At 40.9% G+C, this 22,178-nt stretch overlaps 1 protein-coding gene across 1 annotated transcript in view; it reads left to right on the top strand.

Annotated features, from left to right (window-relative positions):
- Positions 1–22,178, top strand: part of Trpc7 (transient receptor potential cation channel subfamily C member 7) — a 129,969-nt gene that overhangs the window by 51,541 nt on the left and 56,250 nt on the right. Inside the window, exon 4 of the mRNA XM_020180911.2 lies at positions 21,549–21,713. Coding sequence (XP_020036500.1) covers positions 21,549–21,713 — 165 coding nt within the window. The remainder of the gene's footprint in view (positions 1–21,548; positions 21,714–22,178) is intronic.

Raw genomic sequence — 22,178 nt, 5'->3', positions numbered from 1 at the left:
TGTAAAGATGGAGTTCCTGAAAGGTGAGACCTCTCTTCATTCATCTCAGTCTCTGATGGCTGAGGACAGTACACAACCTGTACGTAATATACAGCTTCCTTGTTAAGCAAATGAATAGATGATATGTTCAATGGGAAGCCAGAGGCTTTACCTGTAATTCCCACCTGTGATTTAAAATCCATGTAACAGAATCCAGGTGATGTCTGAAAGTAACTCCAATTATAGGCCCATCATCTCCAGTCCCTGGCTTTTGGGTGCATAACTGGGAGAAAAGATCTTGCTATCTAAGGAAGTCCTAACACTGGTTTTGGCCTGGTAGTCTTAGGAATACAGCAAGAGCTCCCAGGAGCTCCTCACAGTCAGGGAGCAATAGTGGAGGGACTTTGCCTCCCAGAGGAGCTCAAATCACTGAGTGCTTCACTGAAGGTTCACTGAAGGCTTTGCAGCAGGTCCCAGAAGAGCAGAGAGCTTCCTCCTCCACTTCCAACACCCTGCCAAGCTCAGTATAAAGGGGGAGGGGTATAGAGGAGAGACAGTGTCTGATGCCTCTCCTCTGCCCTTCCTCAGGCATCATGTTGTAAATGAGCTGACAAGACTTTCTCTAAGGCACAGATACTACAGCAAATTTGCAAAAGAGATTTCAGAACCTCAAAGTAAGGGGTGTTACAAAATATTTGTGTGCTAATTTCTGAAAGCATTTTCTTCTTTTTGGTTATCATGTTTCCTAATCCATGTAATTTTATCTTTGTAACTATCACTATATTTATCTTGGGCTGCATTTGTTAAGCTAGTCAGAGCCTGATTACTACACAAGAAGAGAAGAATTTAAGGAACACTGAAGGCAAGAACATAAACCACTCAATGTCCTCAAGAAACACATGCAAATCGGATGCATTTACTAGCCCAATATGGATGGAATAAGAGCCATTTTCAAAGTGTTACTTTTCCCAGAATCAAACAGATCTTAGAAATTACATCTTCCCAAAGGACTTGTGACTAACTCCAATAATTAAGCTGCAGACCAACTGCACATTTCTATCACATTATGTCTACTAAATGCTCAGATATAGATCTGGAATTTTAACAAGCATTTGATCTTTCTATATTCCTCCCATTATGCGCCATAATGCATTATTCTTTTTGATATTCACCTGCCTAAAGACACTTGCAAATTTTCTTGATGGAAGGGGAGTTTTGTGAGTATAATTGCAGATGAAAATTTTGCTTAATAAAGATGCTTTAGCATATGTAATCCAAACCACTGTCATATCCTGGGTGACTACAATAGCATCTAGATGGTCTTCCTACTTCTTTCCTCTCCCCTACACACACACACACACACACACACACACACACACACACACACACACAAGCACTAGAGAATGTTTTTCAAGTAATCAGGTCATGTCATGCCCAGCTTAAATTTTCCAGCTAAGAATAAACAAGCTAAAATGGTATACTCCTTGTCCTCAAGGAGCCCACAGCCTAATAGTCATTACTTTTAGAAGTAGATCCCAAAACAAGGGCTGTTGTGCAAGTGATTTATTAAAAGTGTGATCTCAGAAGAAACCTGCATCGATTGGGCAGAAGTATGGTGGTTCCAGAGAAGTCTAACCTCAGCTTGATCTCAGGAAAAGCCATGAAATATGAGCAACATCACAATTTCCCCATATTAAGGCAGGGGGATTGGCCATTTGTTCAATTGTATCAGTCAGTCATTAGTTACAAGCTGCCCCCAAGGTGAAGACATAGCCTCCCAGGCATTTCTGGAAAAAGTGATTCCAATAGGCTATGGGGAATTTCTAGAGAAAAGTGTATCTATCTGACTGACTACTCAGCAGCCAGCCTTCCCAACAGCTGGGGATGGGTGCACCTTCCTGGTAATGGGGATCTTGGAAAAACACCAACAGTAACCATGACCTACAAGCTACTACGTGACCTAGCCCCTGCCTTTCTCTCTAACTCACTTCACACCAAACTTTCTCCGTTGCCTACCTCTCTTTCTTAAACACTTCATACTAGTTCCCACCCCCCACAAAGCTACTGGTTCTTTTCCCTTAAATCTCAGCTGGCTGGATTCTCCTCAGCATTCAAGACTCAGATCAATGGCCTCATTACCCAATCTGAATGCATTCACCATGACCTTCCCTCCCTTATCAGCCATTCTCCATCCCAGTTGCCCTCCTTTGTATATGAGTATCATTTGTTTCTGTTACTTGTTTACCATTTATTTCTCTCAACACAGTAAACTTTGTGGTCAGAGCTCACCACTATATCCCTAAACTAGAGCAGACACAGGGAAGTAGTCTCAAAAATATTTATTGAGTAAATTAATAATGGAAGGAATAAATGAATGTACTACATCTGAGTTTTCTTCCAGCTAAAATCCCATGTTTAATGTGAAATACATTCCTTAAAGCTGTGGAGGAAACCAAAAGGGTTCTCTTGAGGATCTAAAGGAGATAAACAGGAAAGTAGCCCATAATGAATTACGAGATTGAGTATTATTTGTCTCATTCTAAACTCCTGTAACTATTGTCACAAAATCCATGGAAACACAGATTATGATCAATAGCTTTATTTTACTTAAAAGCAACAAAAAATTAATTTAAATGAAAAATACTATTTAATTAATAAAATTAATAATTTGATCTCCAAATTGCATCTGAAGAAATTACAAATTAATTCAACTTTTTACAGTTATTACATAGATATTAACATTTATGATAATATGCCTATGTAATAAGTATATAATTATAGAAATATAAGTTTTAAAAATTAATCAATCTTCTTATACTTATTCCATAATAATCTGATATATCACTATCTGACTGCCTTTCTTGCTCCTATTTGTGTTACCAGGTACAGCAAGACTGTACAATAGCCCTATACTCTCACAACATGTATTATCACTAAGTCTGTGGTCAATATAAAAATAAACAAGGCCAAGCCCCTACTTGTCAGGAATGTCTATGTTAAAAGATTATACAGATCTGTATCTACTCCTTAATAAGAAGAGATTAATTCAGACAAAAATGGTATGGGAAATCTTCACAGAGAAAGAAGTAACTTTTGAGTCAGGTTTTGAAAGGTGGATCAGAACTCAAAAAAGGGGGAAGGGAGCAAAATATAGACATTCCAGACACAGGAAACATGGAAAAGGCACAGGGTATGATTAAAGTGTGGGACTTGCAGACAGTCTGGAGATGGGTATATGGGAGGAGAGGAGTCTGGAGAGGAGGAGGCAATATGAGGTGGGAGAACAAGAGCCTGGAATAAGAGGAAAGATAAGAAGGCTGGGCCCCAGTAGTGAAAGGGACTCGAGGGCAACACCTCTACTCCATAATGGAAAGGGGATGCTCCAGGTGGTCTTTGCAGTTTGTATTTTTCACTTTACTTGTTTTAATTATTATACAAACATTATAAAAATAAGGAAGATCTCATGTCCCACATGTCAATTGTTTCCATTTGTTTACAGTCTTCTAATTCTTTCCCAAATGCAGACATATATTTATATACTTTCAGCTGTAGGGTAAATAATAATTATGATTTTATTCACCTAGCATTAGACTGTAAACACTTTTCTATGTTTCTAAAATTGTTATTTTATGTTAGCAAAAGACTGCATACATCTCTTCTACTAATGAAAACTTGCTTTTAAATATATTAATATTTTACTATTTTTCAATATATAACTTTCTTCCCTTCTACTTTATTATTTCCTTAAATTGAATTCTAACAATGAGTCTACTGGGTTAAAGGACAAAATTTTTGCTATCATTCTTGAAACACATTGTAAAATTATTTTCCCAAGGTGCCAAAGTAGTTTTCAGTGCCAGTACTTTGCAAGCACTAGTCTTATGAAAACCTAATTCAATACATGTAAAATACTCTCCTATACATATTTTAAATTTCATTACTCTAATTACTAGGCAGATAAGGATTTTTCTATGTATATCCTGCCCTATCCCCAGCCATCCACCATACATCACCCATATCTATTAGCATTTCCATACTGGAGCCTTAACATTTTCCATATTGATTTTTGTGACTCTTGTTCAATAATGAGCTTTCTACACATTTGTGGCCAAGTTAGTGATTTGTGATGATTGTAGGTAGCCTCACTTTAATAAGACTGTTCTAGTAGCAAGGTTTGATCATATATCCCAGAAGGGAAACTGGAATCTGCTAGGAAAGGATGAGGGCCTACAGGTAATGCTGTGTTCAGTGAAGGAATCTGCATAATTGTTATTTTGGAGGTAGAAAGCAAGGCTTTTCAGTTCAGGGTACAAAGTTGGCCTAAACAGTTCTATGAGAGTCTATCCTACTAACCACAGGATAAATTGCTCAGATTCCTAAATTACTCTAACAGAGGTATAATTTAGGTCAGAGAGGCCATTTAGGAGCCTGAAGGATCTGGCAATAAAACTGGGCAGCACAAAGCTCTAAAGAGCCCAAAAAAAGGACTAGACCCATCATGAATGGGGAAAGATTGGGGAAGAGGGCAAGGAACACAGAATTGGGACTTGAAAGATATGCTCAGAAAGAAGGAAGGTAAAGTAGTTCTCTGAGCACCAGTAGAGGCTGTCTCCCTTCTTTTCATATATAAGCTGCATCCTCATATCAAACACAGTCATGTTTTTTTGTTTTACTGATGAAAGGACCAAGGCCCAAAGATGGATGACAAGTCACCTAAAGTCACACATCTGGAAAGAAGCCAAATATGGACCTAAACTCACATCTGTTCTTAATCAGCACACTGTGTTGAGGCCAGTGAGTCTAAAAAGAGCTCACCCAGCCTAGCAGGCTGCCAAAGGAATTCCCCCAGTGGAGGGAGAGGGGACATGATAGGTGAAGCCACAGAACAGAGCACTCTTGCTCCAGTCCACAGAGATACTAAACTTCTCACCACATCCCCAACTAGCCTTCTTTATCCAGCATCCCCTGAATATTTCAACTAAAGCAACATAGTACTTCTTTTTCAAACAAGAATCTTCAGTCCATGGGCAAAAAGGAAATGTCAAAGGGTTAGCTAATTTTGAAGTTGCTTTCAGTGAGCATCAGGTTGAAATTTAGTGAAATTAAGATCCATTAGAGAAGGTTTACAAAGACAAATTTCCAACAACTAGATCCATCAACAGATGGATCCTTAGCAGATAATAAACCTCTCCCCAGATAAAACTAACTTGTACTACAGGGGTGGGGGACACACACATACATACAATGTTCTACCATAATTGTAACTTGTATTTATGAACAGTGCACAAATATCCTGAAGGTTCCTTACAGGGTTGCTATGATGTTTCTTCCTAAAATAATCAAATCCCTCCCAATCAAAGAATGTGTGTTTCTGCTAAAAAATAAAACAAAATATATCTTTGAACGTGATGTGGAAAAAAGACTCTATGTGGGGTAATGGGTAGAATCACAAGCTCTGGAGTGAAACAACACTAGGTCACCCTAGGTAACTCATTTAACCTTGCTTCTCTCTCACCTCCGATGTAGGGACAACAATACTTGCCTTAAAAACTTTCAGTTTGCAGTATGTACTGGATAAAAGCAGGCTCCTGGCACACTACAAAAGTTACGTTTTAGGAGCTATGCTGGTTCATACTCAGTATAGTTAAGGGACAAACTGCATATTATCTGGGAGGCAGGCAAGGCACAGCCCATTCCATGTTATGATACTATGTTAATAGAAAAAAATGTCTATTTGTCAGAATTCATTTTATTACTAAAGTTTTATATGTAATCTATACATATATATATAATATTTAATATGTAATGACTGGAGAAACAGCATAATCAGTATGAATGTGCTTCTTAACTTTAAGGGGTAAGAAATCTCACATCTTAGCTGCTATTTGGCATAGGTCCAGCTCTGAAATATGCATGTCTGTATTAACATCCTGGCTCTGTGGCATCAGACAAGAGCCTTTCTGTGCCTCAGTGTCCTCATTTGTTAAAAATAAAGAAGAACAAGAGAAAGAAAAACAGAAGGAAAGAGAGAACGAAGAAGGAAGGAAGGAAGGAAAAAGAAAAGAAAAAGTAAGCTAATAATTGAGTCTATGTCATAGGACAGTTACAGGCATTAAGTTAATCAATATGTGAAAATCATTTAGAACACTGTTTGGTACATTGTTAATACCCAATAAAGTTGGATTTATCATTTTTTACTTTTCCTAAATCATGAGAACTCTGGCTCAGTGTCTGCTTCCCAGCTTCCCAGCTTCCAGCCAATCCTGTCTCAAGTCAGCCTAGGACATCCTCCACTATGTCATACTACAGACCTGAAGAATCACCAGTATACCCACAGGACTCTGGTCTATGCTCTTCTCCACTAACAAGTGCTGATCACCACCATCTGGCTCTATCTGTGGCTCTCTTAACATTCATTTTTTGAGCACTCATTGTGCCCCATACACTATAGTAGGTGCAGAGAATACAATAGAAAAAAAAAGACAAAACAGAAAAGAATCCCTTCCCTCTTGGGGCTTCCAATGAAGAACAATCTCTGGGGCAGACTGGTGCTGAGACCCTCCCTTGAACTTCCACAATGAAACAATTAAGACCATTGGCATTGGTCAATCTCTGCCCCCCCCACCCAAGACCCTGGAAAGATCCCCATTTAAGTGCCCATCTTTCTCAGAGAAGAGCTAAAATGGAACATAATGTTAGCTGCCCAGCTCCCTCTCCCAGTCTCAGGAGGCATCTCTCCAATACAATACTCTCCTCTGACCCCCTTCACTGGGCTTCTGTCTCCTAAAAATCATGCACATGATCTTCAGAACAATCTCTGAACACCTCAGAAACTGTAAACTGCTTCCTGATCTGGGACCACTAGAGCACAGAGCCCTCCTGGCCACCTCCTCAGAAGACAGAAGGCAGAAAGAATGAGTCCCAGGATGAGTCTTCAGAGATAGCACAAGACAGTCTCATCTCCCAAGTGGGTTGTGCAGACACTCAGCCACATATACAGGGTCAAGGAAGGAGAGTGGTAAGCAGAAGCTGACCAAAAGGAAATTAACAGGATTTTAAGAGCAATTTCATCAGAGTGCAGGAGTTGGATTTCAGATGGTTTGGAAGCCACAGGGAAGACCAAGAACACAGGTGATGATTAGAAGGGATGTTTCTTCCTGTGAGAAAGAAGAGGGGTACAGGATAAGCATGAAAGCAGAGAGAAGGTGAGGACCAGGGAAGGGGCTCTTGTCAAAAACCCCATGGAGATGGGGCAAAATGAATTGCTGGGAATGGGCAACTGAAGGGGTGTTCAGTTTATCTTTGTGTGTGTGTGTGTGTGTGTGTGTGTGTGTGTGTGTGTTACTAGGGTTTGAACTCAGAGATCTGTTTGTTAGGCAGGCACATTGCTACCGCAGTCATACCTACAGCCGTTTTTGCTCAGGTTATTTTTTAGATAGGGTGTCGCTTTTTGCCCAGTCCAGCCTAGACCACAGTCCTCCTATTTTAGACTAGGCTTGAAATGGGGTCTCAAGAACTATTTGCCCAGGCTGCCCTTGAATCACCAATCTCCCAATCTCAGCCTCCCACAAAGCTAGGATTACAAGTGTGAGCCACCAGCACCAGCTCAATTTATCTTCTGATGCATAAAATTTAGTGGCTTAGATAAAAATAAATCATTTTGTTTGCTCACAATTTTATAGATCAGGAAATCAGGCAGGGCTCAGCTAGGAAGTTCTTATGCCGAAATCATTTGCTCAGCTGTATTCACTTTGTGGTGAGGCTGTGATGGAAAATGCCAGAATACTACACCCACATGGCTGGCCCCTCTGTGCTCCTTCAAATGCTCTCTCTCCCTCCATGTAGCTATGTTGATCTCCTTACCACATGGTGGTCTTAGGACAGCTGGACTGTTACATGGTAGCTGCATTCTAAGAGGGAGATTCCCCAGGAGTAAAGGTAGGTGCTAACACCCTGTACTGGAGACTTTTGCAGCATCACTTCTGGTGGCTGAGTGCTAACAGACCCCATCTCTCGATGGCAGGTTATCAGGATCACATTTCAGAGCAATTGGGATGGAAGATGTTGTCACCATCTTTGGAAATGCTATATAGCCCAGGAAAAAAGAGTGTTCCTACTTGTGGAATGCAGGAGTGCATTATGGGATCAAGGGAATGAACCAGAAGATTCATTCATGAATCTGTTCATTCAACAAATATTTGTTGAGAGGCTACTATGTACTGGACTCTATGATATGTCTACAGATATAATAAAATAAAAAAAAAGTTCTTGCCCTTTTGGAGTTTACAGGTTCGTATAACAATAGACAATAAATGTATTAAACCTATAACAAACTCTAGTGGTTGCTAAGTGATAAAAGATAAAGGAGATTTAGAGAATAGGAAGGGACTGAGGAAAGACTTCTATTTTGCACAAGGTGGTTAAGGAAGTCCTTGGTATATTTCATGAATAGTGAGGCGACTAGAAGAGCTGGATCGTAGTGAGCAAAATACAAACTTGGCAAGAACCAGATTACCAAAAGTCTTAAAGACAACATGAATTTCTTTTCTAAGCATGGAAAACACCCATGCCTCTAGCCTCTTGTCCAGCTGAATGAGGCTTAGTTCTTAAGAGAAACTTATTTACTAGCCAAATAATGCTCCTTCCCCACCCTTGGAGTGGTTGGAGGAGGGAAGATGACAAAATTAGCTTTGGACCAAATCATCTTTAGGCTTCCCTTCTGGATCTTGGAGCCTGGGAGTAATGTCTTTGCCATAGGCTTGAAATTATAGTGACTAAAAGTCATCCAAATTTGGTCTGGAAAAAAAGGTAAAAACAATTCTGCATAACTCCAGATGGCTTTGTAAATTAAATTAAACCCACCACTGGCCCAGGAACTTTCTCCAGCATAATTACATTATTGATCATTAACATTTAAAGAGGCTACAAACAGAATGTTGGATACTGCAATAAATCACCATTGTCCACTGGGTAAGTTTCATGAATCCATGGAGTCTTCTGAGACAGTCTAATGCTGTCATTTAACTGGCGGATGTTGTTCTGTTGTTTAGTACATGGGGGTACAGTGGAGGCAGGAGTGAGGGCAAGTGTGTGTGCACAAAAGCCTACCCACATTATGGAGATCTGGCCCATATATCTAAAAATAATTATATTACAACTTCTCTTAACTCCTAAGGCATGAGTCATGTTTAGTCTCCATCTTAGTATTACTCGCACATCCCTTTGGGGTCTTCTACCTCCTATCACTCCTCAATGGTTCAACCACCCTTGACAGGATATCTGTACCTTTCTGATATGTCAGGCTCTGAGGCCTCAGTAACAACAACAACAACTTATCAAGTGCTTAAGGGCACAGGCCCTTCACCATGCCAAGGGCTTTGAATATACCCATTCAATGAACCATTATCCCATTTTACAGATGAAAGAGATGAAGCCCAGAGGTGAACTAACTTGCTCAATATCACTCAGCTAGTCAGAAACAGAGGCAAGATTTAAACCAAGATTTGTCTGACTCTAGAGCCCAAATGCTTCACTGCTCCTCTTCAGCATACCATCCCAATCTTCTCAGTGGCCTGTGAATATAGCTTTTGCAGCTCAGCATAAAAATCTCTCCTCCAGCAAGCCTATCCTCGCTGTCCCTGCACATCCCAGCTTGAGCTAGGTGCCTCTTCTTAGCAACTCCATGGCCTCCTTGGCTAACTCCTGTTAAAGCACTAATTGAGCTACACTGCATATGCCTGTTTAGCTGTCTCCCTGGCTAGGGCCACGAGTCAGGATGTTACCTCTAGCTTTGTGTTCCGAGTGTCTGGCTGAGGAGACACTTACTGAAGGAACAAATGCACAGATAGATGGTTAGATAAATTTTACTGAAGGAACAAATGCACAGATAGATGGTTAGATAAATTTTACTGAAGGAACAAATGCACAGATAGATGGTTAGATAAATTTTACTGAAGGAACAAATGCACAGATAGATGGTTAGATAAATTTGAGTGTAGGAAGATGTGATTTTAAATATATCACACCATTTTATGAGATTCATTTTTTTCCTCTTCTGAAGAACATGAATATGCTGAGAGAAAAGGAGGAAGAGAATGATCTTATTTGCCACTGGTTAATAAAAACCAGCATTCAAAGTATGAGTAAAACTGGCCCAACTCCTCAAGGAATGTTCTGTACTATATTATGGCATGGGGTTTGTCCCTGAATGACAAGGGAGACTACTTAATCTTCAAACAGCAAACCCTATTGGGAACCCTTGCATTGGATGTTGAATATTCATGCCCTCATTTGACATCTAAGAACTGGAAGTCAGAGGTCACTTGCATGATCAGAACATACCTTCACCAGAAATAATGTTTCTTTCATCTGGGGGTTCTAATGAATTCCTACATTTCTCAGAGAAGTGAAGAACTGTCCAAACTGGAAGCCTCAGGTAGGACAACAGCAATATATATCACCATGAGAAAAGAAACCAATATTTACCAAGTGTCACACTTAGATATCAGCCAGGTTCTTTGTCTTAGTAACTATGTCCTTTAGAGTATCAGAAAGTAGAAATAGACTGTGTGATATATAGAAATGCTCTGTGAGTTTTACATGGAAAGAATTATAGCAGGTGTTGGAAGAACAGGGATGTTCATTGATAAGTATAACTTTTTGTTTGCATAGGGCCCAGAACCACATGAAAAAGAACTTGAACTCTGTCTATATTTGATCTAACTTTACTGGTCAGGTTGGTAATAGAAGGTAGATGATCAGGAAATATGGTTAATTTTTAAGGAAAATCTAAGAGAAAAATTCCCAGAAGTAACAAATCTGGTCAAAACCTAAAAGAGGTTGAGCAGCAGTCCTGAACTGAGAACCCTCAGGCCCTCCTCAGCCTCTCTCCCCATGAGCCTAGATAAGTTATGTGCAGGAAGCTAAGAATACTGGTTCAAGACTCACATCTCTCTCCATCCAGCCTTAGTGGGAAGCTAATACGTAGTCAGATAAAGGCACAATGAAATATGACAAGCAATCCTCCACTTGGGATCATCAGAAGCGGAATCATATAGACCCAAAGAAACTATGGAACAATGGAAGATATTCCTTCACCCTGGGCATACTCCTAGCAACTCTGTTGGAAGACTGCCCTCTACAAATGCCAGCCATAAGACGAGACAGGCATTTTTGTGGTGAATAGTGAATATGCGAATATAAGAGCAAAGGAAAATAAGTGACTCCCTTTGCAAACAAGGTAGACCCCACACACCAAGGAGTGTCAAAGTCCAGAGGAACACAGCACTCAGCATCCCATAGGGCCCTGTTGGCCCATCAACAGAACTACAGGGGAAAGTTAGCCCCTGATTGCAGGGTGGGGGACTGGCCACACCTGGCATCAGCAAGGACCAGTATAGGAGGCTTCAATGTAAGCAGACGCACAGATCAGAGAGCTCCTGAGGGAGCAGCCAGAGCACAGATGCAGAGATGCCACAGCAGCTGTGCCTGAGTGCCAAGATGGCCTACCTGGGACTCTTTCAGAATGAGGGAGGACCCAAAGTCTTGCACTTGGTACAGATGGGGCAGGTGAAGTAACCTGAGTGTGGTAAATCAAATGGGATGCTGGGTTGTAGCTCAGTAATAAGAGTACTTGCCTTCCATGTGCAAAGCCCTGGGTATGATCTGCAGCACCACAAGAAATAAAATGAGAATACATAGCAGGAGGCTATCATTAAAAAAAACTAATAACCTGTGCCATCCAGTCTGAAAGGACCCGATAGCATCAGGATTGGGAAATTCACAAGATTCTTAAGAGCAGGGTCCTGTTCATCTTGTTCACTGTGTCCTACACACCTACAGGTGTGTGGTACCTAGTATCAATATGGATTTACTACGTGTCTGGTGAATGGATGAATGACTATCTACCAGTGGAACTAAGTTTATACACACCAGCTACTAAGACCTAGGACAGTGGATTATACACGTGTTATTTCTAATTCTTGAACCAATGAATATGCCATTATTTGAGCACTTATGTTTCATAATATCAAAATTCTGGTAAAAGTAACATTTTATAAGTTTGAGAATCAAAAACTAAAATTAAAATAAGTGGCACTAAATATTGAGTATATTTCAAATATAAAACTGTGTATCTAAGAAAAACCATCAAGTAAAAATAATATATGGGCACAAAATGTTACACATACCAGCATGATACTATAAATTCACAGGAGATGAGTTAATTTTAAATTGTTACTTAAAATAACAACATACAAGGGTGGCTCATGCCTGTAATATTAGCTACTCAGGAGGCAGAGATCAGGAGGATTCCAAGTTAAGGCCAGCCCAGGCAAAAAGTTAGCTATCCCCATTTCATCTATAAGGTAAATGTGGGGGCAAATGTTGGTCACTGTAGTTATGAGGAGACCATAGGTAGGAGGATCTCCATCTGAGGCCAGTGCCAGCAGAAGACCCTATTCAAAAAATAAAGCAGAGAGATGGGGGCATGGCTCAAGTGGTAGAATGCCTGCCTAAAAAGTACAAGGCCCTGGGTTCAAAACTCCAGTACCGCCAAACAATAATAATGATGACAAAAATAAAATGAGTTGATTTTTATAAAGTAAAGTGTTGTCAGGCTGGGGTTGTGGATTCAAGTAGAGCACTTGCCTAGCAATTGTGAGGCCCTGGGTTTAATCCTCAGTACTGAAGGAAACTGTATCAAACATCTCACTCCTGAGTTATGCACACTTCTCTGCAAGAGAAATTTGAAAAACCTGGAATCATGAAGACATAAGCAAGCTTCAAATATTTCCCTCTGGGAGGGGGCGGGGGTAAGGGGGGAGAAATGACCCAAACATTGTATGCACATATGAATAAAAGAAAAAAACTTTTTTTTAAAAGATTCAAACCTAAAAAAAAAAATATTTCCCTCTGATTCCCTTCTGCTTGCAGCTGATATTTTCACAGTAAGAAGTCTTTTGGAAAACTGTCTGACCACTCAATTCCATCACAGTTCCATCAGTTACAATTTTTGAATTGGTTGGAAGTTTTGGTTTATGTTTTAAGAAAGCGTTTCCAATCTGTTTCTCTTCTTTCATTTAATTAAATATAGATACAAATTTCCTGTATCAGTATCAGTAACCTTGAGTATATGTTCTCCCCATTGAGAAAGTATTTCTACTAGAATAAGAATTCTTACAAGAAAAACTTTGCTTTATTGATGATCAAGTTTCTTTCTCTACTGAAGAATCACAAAAAGTAAACAAATTCTTGCAAGTGAGCTCATCTTTGGTTGGTTACAATTTTAATACATGATATAAGTGGTTTATACTTATTATACCAACAAAAAAATCACATCCAGTCAAAAACTGGATCTGCATTTTGTAAACTTGAAACCTCCCTCATGAGTTAGTCATAGCTGTGGCCATTTTATAGACAGAGAAAATGAGAAATGAAGCTACTTGGTCATTCGAACTGGTGATGGGCCTAGTACTGGCACTGCAGGAGGCTAATCCCAAAGCCCACACGTGTTCCCAACCCCACGAATCTTTGAATCTGAGGGACAGCACAACCACCAGGAAGGTCTGCTGAGTTCTATAACCAACTCAGGCAATTATCCAGTCAGAACTCAGGCTTGGGAACTGTCTGGAACTGCAGTTTTTCCTAGTAAGATGTCAGTGTCAGCTGGAATTTGGGAAGGGGTGTGAGATCCTAATTAGGTCCTTCAACAAAGCAGTTTTTGAGTGGAGACTGTACTATTCAAGACCATAAATCCTGGCTCAGATAGCCTCCATATTAACCCGGCTCCTGACAAACTGGTGATCAGGCAATTGAGCTATCTCAGAATCAGTTCCTGCTACTCTTGTCTGTATGTGGGAGAGAGAGCCAGGATTTCATCTTTAGCATGATGACTCACTGCTTTTAAGAAGATGGAGTTGTCAAGAAAACTGGCTTTGAGCTCTTTCCCTTATGTATTCCTGATCTCTAGTCACTGGGACTTGGCAGAGCAACAGGCAGAAGAGCAGAGAGACACAGAGTTCTAGCAGCATCTTGAATGGTGAGGCCCCTGCCTTTGCAGGCTTAGAGAAATTGTGAACCCCCCTGTGCTTTGGCTTTTCTGCCTGATTTTTTTGTCTACCTTGTGGAAATACAGGATAATAGTTCAAAATATTATCTTTGTAGACAAATTTGCCTGGATTTAAGTCCAGGCCCTGTTAAAGTGTGTCCCTCCAGACATATGCTGGAAAGCTTGGTCCTGTGTGTGGCAGTGTTGAGAGGTGGAGATGGGACCTAGGACAATTTAATTAGGTCATGGGGGCATCTCTCTCAGAAGGAATGAATGCTAATCTTGTGGAGTGAGTGAGTTCTCACAAGAGCAAGTTATGAAAAAAGAGCAAGACTGACCCCTCCCTGATCTCTGGTTTCAGTTCCTAATCAGCCTTCAGGACCCAACTTCTTACCATGCAATCTCCCCTCTCACACACTCCCACCTCCATGTTGTGAGGTAGCCAGGAACTCCTCACCAGAGGCAGAATAAACAAGGCCACCCAATCTCAGACTTACAATCTCTAAAAGCATGAGCTAAATAAACCTCTCTTCTTTGTAAGTACCCAGCTTTAGGCATTTTGTTGTAGTAACTGAAAACAAACTATTACAGGATTAAACGATGTAATGACTATTAAACACAAGGCCTGACATTGATAGTGCTTAACAAATGCTAGTTATTCCTTATCATTGTTATTATTATTATATAAATATTTAAATTGATGTCAAAATACTGAATTTATGCCAGTTTACAATGGCACATGGCATACAGAGAAATTAATCTTTATCCAATTCAAGAGATAATCTTCAAACTCCATTTTGGACTCACATTTCAATATTTTCCTATACAACAAGACAAGAGCCTGGTTTAGTTTTCATCACTTCTCCCTGTCTGCCTTTTAGTAAAGATGTGAAAATAGTTAAGTGTTCATCAGACCCTGAGTAATAAAGGGTTGTTATCTTTAGAAATTATTCCGGGATGATGAGTCACAGAGAAAATCATGAAGCAAATCTTAGGAAGATTCAGAAGAGTGCTCAGCTTTTTAATCATTCAACAGAGTTTACTGAGCACCTTTTACACATAAAACATAAGGCTACACACTCATGGGGATACACAGGCAGCTGGTTCCTTCAAGGAAAATAAAAAATAGTAGAAAATATCAGATGTAAACACAAGAGTATAGTTATCCACAACCTCAGCTGTGAACTATGATTGCTAGTGAGTAGGCCACAGAACAAGACCCACGGGACTCTAAGACATCTCTGATGGCTGAGGGATTTGGTAGGAGGTGAAGAGGAAGTCAGATCCTGAAGGCTGATTAGGAAGTGAACCAGAGAGAAACAGGGTAGAAATTTTTTAAACATGGACAGGGGGGTGACTACATATGCCGAATTTGGCAAGAGTGGATAGAGAAGCTTTACTAATAAGAAAGGCTTGGGAAGGGAAATAGTTGAAAATAATCCAAGAAGAAAGTTTCAGGTGAGAGTGGGATGCAAAGAACTGCTACCTGGGTGTAAAGAATGGCCTCTTTGTAGTGCAAAAACCAGAAACAGTGATCTGGAGCCTTTGGTAGGAGTCTGGCTGTGATAACACAGCCAGACTAGAGACCAGGTCACCTCATCAGCACCCTCTGGGTTCACTGCTATGGAGAACACCTGGCAAATCACTCCACTCCATCCACATCCAGGAAGGCCAGCCACAACCTCCTGCGTTGGCACCTACACTCAGGAAACGGCTCACCCACAGCTCTGGGAAAAACCCAGTACCATTTGTGTTGGTCCCTACACCCCCAAGACTGAGGCATGGACTGGCTCACAAATGACAATCTTCATGAGAAAATCATTCTTTCTCTAGTAAGAGAGATGCTGCTGAGTCACAAGTACAGTCCCCAAGGCAACTCAACAATTAGTGGCATTTGTGTGATTCCTGTTGACTTAGAAAATGGAAGTGTATTTATGAAGAAGTGGGAGGGGAATTTGCATGTTCTCTGTCTCTAGGAAACAGAAACATAGAGAACAGCAGTTTGTGGAACAAGTTATCAATGTAAGCAAAACAAGATTCTCCAACACGTGGGGCCCACTGCAGTAGGCTGCCCAAATAAAGAGAAAGGATCTATGAGAAATGGCACTTAAGAGCACCCACTAATGATCTGTGCTCCATGTTCCATCATGGAGGCCTGCTCAAGAATTGGTAAGGTGTTACTGCTGTATTTCCGCAGTCATAAAGCTGAGAGCTCCAAGTCAACAAAGACTAGAATTTCTCACTATATCTCCAGGACTGAGCACTGTGCCTAGTGAGGATAAGTTTGCTGAATGAATAAATGAATGAGTGAACAAACAAATGCACAAACCAACAAATAATGTTAGTAGGAGACTGACCTTTCCAACTCTCTCTTTCCCTCCCACTTTGATGACCTGAGAGTACTGCCACAAATTGCTTCCAAAATGTAAATAAAGAACATCATCACCATTACACCCAATCCAATATAGTGCTCTAAACAGAAAATGGCACCAGGGAATTATTCAAATTCAGATCGACTGTCCACAATGTGAACAACCACTTTATGACTGTCTCCACTTGTTGATGCAGACAGCTACAGAAGAAAAGATTTCTATAAGCAAATGATGGTGATGAGAGAAGGGGAAAAAATCTTTTCCACTGTCACATCAAACATTAGTGGGGCCTTTGATGTCGTATCTATATGAAAGTTATTTTCTCCATAAGCATTGAATTTCATGAAATTTTTCTCAAGCTAAGCTTATCAAATCATGCATTGCCACATCTCATTACTGTGTAAATGAGTCCTAGTACCAGACAGAAAAATCTACCCTTAAGGAATATGGAAATCATACAGCCTCAAAGGCAGCCCTCTTTTCCTTCCCCTCAAAAAGAGCAACATGCAGGCCTTAATAGCTTCTAAGGGGTGTGTGGTGGGGGGAGGGCACTAAGGAAGGGAAAAGAGTTTTCTGCAGGGTCAGCAGCCTGCACTGATCCTCACTGACAGAGAGCTCCATAATCAGTAGAGGGGCAAGTGCCAGTGTGTCTGATGAACAGACTTGATGGCAACCCTGACTGCCCTGGCAGAGAATAGTCCATTTCCAGTGAACAGCCTGGATAAACTGAGCTCCACCTTGGTGGAAAGATGAGGCTGGAGGAACCAGATAGAGGACTGACCTCTCCTGCCTGGTTAGGTTTCATGGATCTTTGCACAGACACCTGTACTTCAAGAAAATGTTTGCTGAAACAAAATGAAAGTTAGAAAGGTTGGCTAGGAGTGAAAGGAAAGGACAGAGAAATAAGAAGAGGGGGAGAAAAATAATGGGACCATAAAGGACAGCCTGTGCCTTGTTTTATTTATCCAATACTTAGATAGTGCTATTTGCCAGGTGCAATTCTGAGCACTTTACAAATACTAACTCGCCTAACCTCATTAGTAGCTCCATGTTACAGAAGAGGAAAGCTAAGCAAGGGAAAGAGACAAGATTGACCTAAGAGTATCTGGCCAGCATAAGGTAGGGCCAGGACGTGAGCCCAGGCAGCCTTGCAGCAGTCCATGGGCTTAACTACTCACCATCAGAAAAGTCTTGTATCATGTTGATATAGTGTCCCATAAAACAGCCCTAACAAAACTTAATAGAAGCCGAGTACACTGGCTCATGCCTGTAATCCATCTATTCGGAGGCAGAAATTGGGACTATCATGATCCAAGCCCAGCCCTAGGCAAAAACACAAGCTCCGGTCCAAAACATAACAAAAGCGAAAAAGGGCAAGGATATGGCTCAAGTGGTAGAGGGCCTGCACAAGGCCCTGAGTTCAAGACCCCAGTACAACCAATAAATAAACAAAATACTCAACAGATAGTTAAGGAACTTTTATAGTTCCTCAACAGCTAGTTTTCTAAAACACCACACACTTCCCTGTGAATGAATATAAAACAGAAGAGTGAAAGGGATGTCTTTCCTTAGGATATAAAAGAAAAACAGTAGCCCACAGGCTAATTAAAATTAAAGAGCCAAGGTTTAGCCAATATGTTCAAGAGTCTGCATAAGTTAGCATTATATTCTCAGCATGTCACCAGTAGCTGAAGGGAACAAGGTTAGCTGAGATGTCAGCAGAAACTGGCTTTGGGTACAAATGTTACATAACTATGAAAGCTGGTACAAATGAACCACCAAGATAATTGGCCTGGGATGGATTGAAGAACCAGCAGCCACATTAATTCTGGTCCCCACTGGCCCTGGTCCTGTTTCCCAGACTAGCAAATCCCACAGTCTCCAAACCATTGCAGGGAATTTTGTCTGAGAGCCTTCCTTCCTCTCTTTGCTGTTGAACTTCTCTTAGTTCCCTCCAGCAACCTATTCATTGAACAGTACATCCCAGTTATGGCTATAGCTCAATTTCTCTTCTCTTTAAGGCTACTCAGCCCCATGTAAATTCATCTTAACAGATTCTCTGCTCTAGCTCATAACAAACTCCCTGCCCTACAGAGTGTGAATCTTGTCACTGAGAAAATCAAGGCAGTCGTATCACCTCTTTGCTTTAATAGTTTTCCTAAAAGTATGCCATGCTCTAGGCTAGAATGGCTTGGGACAGGGATGACCTAGGCAAAGCTCTTCATGACATCCATCCTTTGATTGTTCTATCCTTTCATGAGCTAGATGCCAAAGAAAGCAAGCTTAGGACAACAATCTTCTGAGTTCCACTGTATTCTAGCAGTGGGCTTTTCTTCCCTCAGTTCCTCTCTGACCTTGCTTTTGAAAATTCTTCCCCTACCCTGAGTTCTACCTGCCTTTGTTCCCTAGCTGTGTGCCCATTGGGTTAGTTTTCTATGTGTTCCATTGGCGTACTTCATTTGCAGTCTCATCCTCCTTAGATCAGGGGTGAAATTTTTCTGTGCTTTAAAACCATAGGGGGAGAAATGCTTTGATACACATTGAACTATATGTCATGAAATTGTCTTCCAAGGCCTACCACAAGTATAAAAAAGTGCCCATAAAAAGGTAAATATCAACATAACAGTTAGCTGTAAGCCTTCTGGTAGCATTGTATCATAAAGTTAATCTACAAATAAATAGCACATTTGAAGCCAGGTTGCTTTATTATGGAGGAATAAATGTAGCTGTGGAAATTAGCAAAGATCTAATCAAGGGAAAACAGTCACAGGGGAGTTCCCCTCTTTGAGTTGAAACCACTGTTTTATGCTCAGGCAAGCTAAGGAGAGAGGGGATGGTTCATACTGTGTTGTCTCAGAACCTCTGCCCCTTGCCTTCCTTGCTACCCAATCTGTTGGGCAGATCAAGATGAGGGAGACTCCCCTGAGAAACAGACAAAGAAGCTAATGATGGCAACTGAAATGAAAGCCTTGCAGAGAAACTACAACACAGTAAGCTGTAGGGTGAGTGAAGTAGTCTATCTCCTATTATTCCATGGGCACATGTCCCACCTTCTAATCAAGACTGTGAGTCTCCAGAGCAGGGCTATTTCAGTACCCACAGAAGGCTGACTGTTGAGAATGACTGTGCTCCATGCTCACCCACCATTTCACTCTGGAACACTCTTATGACTACACTTCTAGTATTACTGAAACATCTGCATGATTTTCTGTTGCTTGCTTCTCCTTGTTGTGAGGCAGGAAGGGGCCAGGATATCATTGGACCTGCTGGCCTGGGGTTCCTCCCTGGATTGGGGAGAATCCTTTGTACCTATTCTTGGAGGGAAAGATCACAATGGTTGCTATGAATCCAATAACACTATAAGAAAGCCTCCTTTGCATCTAGTATTCAAGAAATAGTACCAAGGGGCTGCAGGGCCAAATAAACCATTGATAACATCCTCACAGATCATTCGCAGCTAAGGTGAGTTCCCAGAAACTGGAAACAAGGACATGTTGCTATCTGCACTGAGAATTTTTAAATAGCTGTCTTTATATTGTTCTTATAATGCAGAAGAAATGCTTCACATTTCCTAGGAATCATTATACATGTCCCCTTAATATCCAATGAAGCAAATGAGATGAAAATGTGCACATTGTGTTCCAGTAACCAGTGGAAAAGCCAGTCCCTTTGAGAAATGTCCAATCTTATGTAGTTCATGGGTCCCAACAATGCCCCTAAGGTTCATAGGTATCCTGAGTAGGGACAAAGGACAAGCCTGCAAAAAAGCAAGTAATACCTTCCTCCCATCACAAGAGAGAAAATAAGCTAATGTGTATTATATTCTCAAATTTAAACTTTATTCCCTTAAATTTTACTTAAGTGTTTCCTATTACCAGTTTCCACAGCTAGGACAGAGTTAACTAAACAAATGATCAATGTAGCAACTTTTTTTTTGGAAAAGACAGGTTCTTGGTTGCAGAAACTCAAGCCAATGTGTTAGGTCAAGCAGAAAAGGGAAGATTTTGTCTATGGTGATAAGGATGTCTCATGGACCCTATAAGCAGAGTGGAGCTGGGCCCCAGAGATGGTCAGACACTATCTTGGCCTCTTTCTCCACAGCATCATTCTCTTTTCTCTCTTTTTAACTGGATTGTTTTACTAAGTAGTCTACACAGTATGCAGATCTCCCCAGGTTACATGCTAACTGCCCATGAGGCAAACTGCCTCTCTCATTATAGTCCCAAGTACTCAGGAGAGAAAACCTGACAGCCCAGTTTAGGTCAAGGCTCAACCACTCATCCAATAAACTATATCCAGAAGAGATGAGCCCACACAACATAAAATGGCCACAAGAGGCCCACCTTGCAATTCAGGGATGAGGACAGGACAGTTCTAAGAGAGGCAGACAGTGGCAAGAGGGGTGCATGATGGCCCAAAAGGAAGAGACCGCATGAGGGGGGATACAAAGTATGGTACTCCAGCATGCCATGAAAACCACCATGGATCCAAGCAGAAAACAACTGAGATCCAGTGAGGAAATACTGAGAAGGAATTTTAACAGTTCTCTAAAGACACTATAAACATCTTTTCCCTAGACTACATAGGAAAATAGAGAGGAACCTTTCTACACTATCTCATTTAGTCCTCCAAGACAATGTGATGAACTCTGTTTTGCAGATGAGAATATTAAGACTTAGGATAAGTAGTTGGATAGAGCAAAATTCAAACTCAAAATCTCACTCCAGTATCCTATTAATGACTCATTCCTCTGTGTATTTTCCAAATGAACTCTGGCCACAGATAAGTCTCCCCGGGTCAGATGACCAGTCTTGGTTGAAGACAAGCATTTACCCAGAAGGTGAAGAAGTCCTAAGACTTCTTCAGGCCCTCAGATTACAAAGCCCTAATTCAGCCAGTCCTGAGAGTGCTCTGGCCAAAGCACAAAGCTCCCCAGCATCCCTGAATCAGAAGTCCCCTCCCATCCCCAATTCCTCCCCTCCCCCACTCCCACAGGTGCCCTGCCCCAGCTACTCTAATTCCAACACTCAGGCCATCCCCAGGTGAAGCAGTTCAGCCCTGAGCTACTCCCAGGTTGTATACTGTTCAAGTGCTATCAATGCCATTTTCCTGTTTGCGTTTTGTTTTCTGTTTTTGTTTTGTTTTTACAGTTCGTTGCTCATCCTAACTGTCAGCAGCAATTGCTTACCATGTGGTATGAAAATCTCTCAGGCTTACGTCAACAGTCTATCGCTGTGAAATTCTTGGCTGTCTTTGGAGTCTCCATAGGCCTCCCTTTTCTCGCCATAGCCTATTGGATTGCTCCGTGCAGCAAGGTACAGACTGCTTAAGGTGCATGTCGTTTTGCAGTTATTTCTTCTCTTTCCTTAGTGTGACCTGAAGTCCATTTTGTTCAAATCAACAGCAGATCTTTTCCTACTTTTTAAGAACAATAGTACTGAGCTGGGGATGTGGGTCAGTGGTAGAGCACTTGCCTAGCATACATAGGTCCTGGGTTCTATCCCAATTACCACAAAAATAAAAAAAGATAATAATGCTGAGGTACCTAGCAAAAGTACAAAACCATAGAAGAGGGAAAATGTTAAGGCTGGTTTTTGCAATCATCATCTTTTAAAACAAATAAAATAAAATGGGAAATTTTAAGCATGTGAGGCATAATTTAAGTGGATCAATAAGAGAACAGAGAAAGAACAAAGGCACTTTTCCTCTTCTAATTATGCAATGTGTTAAGCATGTCCTCCAAACCCATAGTACAATAATTATAGTCATGGTGACAGTAA

The sequence above is a fragment of the Castor canadensis genome, chromosome 16 (genome assembly GCF_047511655.1).
Source record: "Castor canadensis chromosome 16, mCasCan1.hap1v2, whole genome shotgun sequence".
Lineage (NCBI taxonomy): Eukaryota > Metazoa > Chordata > Mammalia > Rodentia > Castoridae > Castor > Castor canadensis.
Note: the sequence above shows the minus strand (reverse complement) of the source record. Positions and strands in the feature narration are given on the sequence as shown.